Below are 5000 nucleotides of genomic sequence, written 5' to 3'. Positions count from 1 at the left end.
CACCCTTGGCCTACCCATAATGCCGCACTCTTTGCTCAGTTTAGTTTTTCTGAGGTGGCTTTCTCATATAACAGAAGGGCTTAAACCCTACAATCACATCCGTCGTTAATTAAAAGTGTTGTAGGCTTGAGCGTAACCAAGGCAGAGGGCGACGACCCTGTTTAGCTTTGACCCCAAGTCTTCCAAGTTGCAAACGTGTGCACTGACCACCTGACCGACGAGCCAGCTCTCCGTCACTACAGCCGGACCGCAGCTTTACTCTCCTGAGTGATCACGCCTTCTCTCTTCTGTCTTTCGGGGAGATCCTACCAATAGGAGGGATGGGAGGGATTTGCATGAAACAGAGAGCGGACTACAGAGTGGATGATTTTGTGACGGCCCGAGTGCCCCAGGGCGAGGAGCAGGACGCACTGACTCCGCCGACATGGACAGACATTTATTATAGGACACGTACAGCATTGGCACTCACATGCGACGTCAACGATGAACTTGAACGCGGGCATTGACAATGTGGAAAACAGACACTTTTATCATCAACGATGTGAACAAACTCTACATGACATGAACAAAGGCAAACATGAACATGTCCGCTGGATCCGATTCCTTCTGCTCTGTTCCAGACAATCGCAAGAGATCTGCTTCCTTTCATCTCTGTCATCATCAACAACTCCTTATCTTCTGGACACGTGCCTACTGCATTCAAAACTGCCAGGGTGGTACCAATCCTCAAGAAGGCCACACTTGACAGCTCCAGCGTTACCAACTACAGACCAGTATCACTTCTCTCTTTCCTCTCAAAAGCCCTCGAACGAGCAGTTTTATAATCAATTGTTTCTTTTTCTCACCCAGAACCAGCTGCATGATCCCAATCAGTCTGGCTACAAACCGACACATTCTACAGAAACAGTCCTCATAGCGGTGACTGAGGAACTTCATGCCGCTAAAGCTGCCAAACAGTCATCTGTTTTGATTCTTCTAGACCTTTCAGCAGCCTTTGACACAGTTCACCACAACATTCTTCTCTCTGTTCTTTCCAGGCTTGGTGTGACTGGCTCTGCTTGGAGATGGTTTCAGTCCTATCTGGAGGGACGGTCCTATCAGGTGACATGGAGAGGATCCACATCCAAACCGTGTAGACTCTCCACTGGTGTTCCACAAGGCGCAGTATTGGGCCCCCTTCTCTTCTCTTTGTATACTCGTTCTCTTGATGATGTAATATCTTCTCATGGTTTCTCCTGCCACTGCTATGCCAATGACACTCAAGTATTTCTTTCTTTTCCACTCTCCTACACGCAGGTCTCCAGACGTATCTCAGCATGCTTGACTGACATCACGTCATGGATGACAGCCCACCACTTGAAGCTCAACCCCAGTAAAACTGAGCTTCTGTTCATCCCAGGTACTCCCAACCTTTACCATGACCTTACTATTTCCTTTGAGAACTCCCTGGTATCACCATCCGAAGCTGCCCATAGCCTAGGCGTAACTTTGGACAACCAGTTGTCATTCTCAACTCATGTTTCTAATCTAACCCGGTCTTGCAGATTCCTCCTTTGTAACATAGGAAGGATTCGACCCTTTCTTTTGCAGGAAGCTACCCAGGTGCTTGTGCAGTCTCTCAAAGCTAGACTACTGCAACTCACTACTTGCTGGTCTCCCTCTAAGAGCCATCAAACCTCTACAACTTGTCCAGAATGCATCAGCACGACTGGTCTTCAATCTTCCGAAGTTCACACGTTACTCCACTGCTGCGCTCCCTTCATTGGCTCACTGTAGCTGCACGCATCAGATTTAAAACCTTGATGCTTGCCTACAAATCCAAAAATGGACCAGCCCCTTCATACATGAGGTCAATGGTCAAAGCCCGATCTGTACCTTGAGTACTTCCAACCTCAAGTACGGCTCGGCTTGAAATACGTTGCTTCAGGTCTCATGGACGACAAGCATCAAGACTATTTTCTGTCCTGGCTCCAAGATAGTGGAATGAACTCCCACTTGCTGTCCAGACAGCAGAGTCCCTTGCAGTCTTCAAATGCAGACTGAAGACCCATCTATTTGCAGAATATTTAAAGGACAACTGACCCTGCTCCCATATTGACTGACTAATTTAGTACTTATTGTAGGGCATTATTTATGCTTTTTAACAAACTCTAGCACTTATTGTTTATATCACTTATCATTGTTTAAGATAGACCTTATATATTTTGCACATCTAGCTATCAGCATTCATCCCTGTATTCTACAGTATTCTAGTTCATTGGTATGTTTAATTCTAACCTGCACGATAAACAAACAAGACCCTCCCACTGCACGCGGCGGGCCAAACCACATGACTCATAGGAGGAGAGCATTCTGTGGCAGGTTTGTATTCATATGAGTCTGAATTCATTTATTTTATTTAATAAATAAAAATAAATAAATAAATAAATAAATAAACCTGTTAGAATCATCCTTTAATAAACAGTCAACCATATTGATTTGACCTACTGGGGGAGGGTCGGGGCTAATTGGGATGACACCTGTCAATCATATTGACTGAAGGTGGTTTCCCTTACCCTCTCTGAGTGTGTGCCGTAGCCACAGAAAAAGGGGAACAAGGCATGAAGCTTCTCTCTACCAGTGTCTCACCCAGAATCCCCAGGGACAGTGCTCCTCATGCAGTTTCACGCTGAGGCCCACGGTCAGTGTGACCCGGTTTTATTACAAAATAGAAGTCCTCTGTGCCATTTATGAAAGGCAATGGAACAGCTGCCCTCTGTTTGAGCTGGATAATCACCTAATCTCTAACCAGCTCCACCTTACTGACACACACACACACACACACACACACACACACATTCAGACACACCTCTCTCTCTCTTTCTCTCTCTTTTCATCGTATAAGCCATCCTCTGTGCCGGTCAGTGTGTGTGTGTGTGTGTGTGTGTGTGTGTGTGTGTGTGTGTGTGTGTGTGTGTGTGTGTGTGTGTGTGTGAGACAGAGTGAGACAGAGAGAGAGAGAGAGAGAGAGAGAGAGAGAGAGAGAGAGATTCATTATTTTTAAGTTCTGTCATTCATTAATGAAAGTAGGTGCTGAAAGCTTGTGTTATTTTGCATGCGTGTGATAATCTCACTCATCTCACATCCTCAGTCCCAAACACTACACACATGCACACACACACAAACACACATTCCCTCATTTAATCAGAACAACCTCTTTTGGAAACACGCCCCACAAACACCACACACACACACACACACACACACACACACACACACACACACATAAACAAGTCTATGCCACTGCTAAGCTGCTGCACTGTTTCTTGCTACTGAAATGTAAGGTTGTCTATCTTTAGCGTGCTGACTCCACCCCCTGTGTTGTGGGCAACAGTGAACTCCACCTTTATTTTCACGGCGTTGTCTGTAGCACAGCATGGTCACCTCACAACACAACACAACACGACACATCCACAAACAACACACTAACAACACATTCTTACCAAGCAATGCCCTTACACTAATACATAAAGCATCAATCTGTGTTCTGTGATAATGAAATTAAACCGCGTGTGTAAGTGCATCACTGAGTGTGTGTCTGTCTGCGTTTATGTGTGGCTTGTGAGTTTGTGTACTTTTTTTTGTTGGTGTGTGTTAGGGTGTTTACTGCTTTTAGGAGGGTGTGTGTGGGCGTTGGACAGATCACACACTCTGAAGGGTTTACAGAAAAGATTCGGCCTGTTTGCTCTGTCATTAAAGTGAAATTTCACTCTAAAACAACATCAGACTCAGTAACTAGCGCTCGAGACAGAAATATAGACGACAGCCATGTCCCTGAAAGGACACGCTCTGGTTTAATGAAAAAAAGGTCATTGCCACGTCTGTGCTTCCGGACGTCGTTTCCGTGAAGTGTGCCATCGTTGGCAGGTGGCAAGGTGAAACCGACACATTCACTGAGAATCGCTGTGAAGAGGCATTCCAAAGGCCTGAAGAGAACAAAATTGGCCAGTTTTACGATTCAGATGAAATTTGGGGATGTTTGATTAGCGGCTGCCTGCAGATAAGATGCTTGACCCTGTCTTCATCAGTTAAACTGGGAGCCATTCCTGGTTCAGTGTAGTGCATGGCTTCCTGGAGTCCTTTGCCAATTATTACATTAAATACTTATTTGTCTTTTGGCACTTTTGTGCAGCACGGTGGTTAGCATGTTTGCCTCTCAGCGCTAGGGTCTTGGGTTAGAGTCTCTGTCTGGGTGGAGTTTCCATGTTCTCTGTGTGTCCAAAAACATAGAGGTTAGGTTGATTGGATACTCTAAATTGTCCCGTATGAATGTAACCTGTGTGTATGAATGTACAGCTATATATGTGCGTCTATCTCCAGTGCTGGTTGGTGCTCCGTCTGTGTGTCCAATGCTGGTTGGTGCTCTGTGTGTATGTTCAGTGATGTTTGGGGCTCTGTGTGTATGTCCAACTCTGGATGGTGCTCTGTGTGTGTGTCCAGTGCTGGTTGGTGCTCTGTATGTATGTCCAGTGCTGGTTGGTGCTCTGAGTGTATATCCAGTGATGGTTGGTGCTCTGTGTGTATGTCCAGTGATGGTTGGTGCTCTGTGTGTATGTCTAGTGCTGGATGGTGCTCTGTGTGTGCAAGTCTAGTGCTGATTGTTGCTCTGTGTGTATGTCCAGTGATGTTTGAACAGTGCTGGTTGGTGCTCTGTGTGTGTATGTCCAGTGCTGGATGGTGCTCTGTGTGTGCAAGTCTAGTGCTGATTGTTGCTCTGTGTGTATGTCCAGTGATGGTTGAACATTGCTGGTTGGTGCTCTGTGTGTGTGTCCAGTGATGGTTGGTGCTCTGTGTGTATGTCCAGTGATGGTTGGTGCTCTGTGTGTATGTCTAGTGCTGGATGGTGCTCTGTGTGTGCAAGTCTAGTGCTGATTGTTGCTCTGTGTGTATGTCCAGTGATGTTTGAACAGTGCTGGTTGGTGCTCTGTGTGTGTATGTCCAGTGCTGGATGGTGCTCTGTG

General features: G+C 46.0%; 1 protein-coding gene across 6 annotated transcripts in view; it reads left to right on the top strand.

The window, feature by feature from the left end:
* LOC145652957 (uncharacterized) overlaps positions 1 to 5000 on the top strand; it is a 19750-nt gene that overhangs the window by 11142 nt on the left and 3608 nt on the right. Inside the window, exons 1-3 of one of the 6 annotated variants that reach the window (XR_014119246.1) lie at positions 1 to 1164; positions 1297 to 1399; positions 1591 to 2680. The exon at positions 1 to 1164 is cut by the window's left edge and continues 2277 nt beyond it. Coding sequence is in view for 2 of the 6 variants with exons in the window: in XM_081704784.1 (XP_081560910.1) it covers positions 484 to 1164; positions 1297 to 1399 (784 nt within the window). In the remaining 4 variants the exon portion in view is untranslated. Of the gene's footprint in view, positions 1400 to 1590; positions 2681 to 5000 lie in introns of all 6 variants that reach the window. The other 5 variants (XR_014119245.1, XR_014119244.1, XR_014119243.1 and 2 more) reach the window with 5 other exon arrangements.

The sequence above is a fragment of the Electrophorus electricus genome, chromosome 21, assembly GCF_041902795.1.
Source record: "Electrophorus electricus isolate QZ-2024a chromosome 21, ASM4190279v1, whole genome shotgun sequence".
Lineage (NCBI taxonomy): Eukaryota > Metazoa > Chordata > Actinopteri > Gymnotiformes > Gymnotidae > Electrophorus > Electrophorus electricus.
Note: the sequence above shows the minus strand (reverse complement) of the source record. Positions and strands in the feature narration are given on the sequence as shown.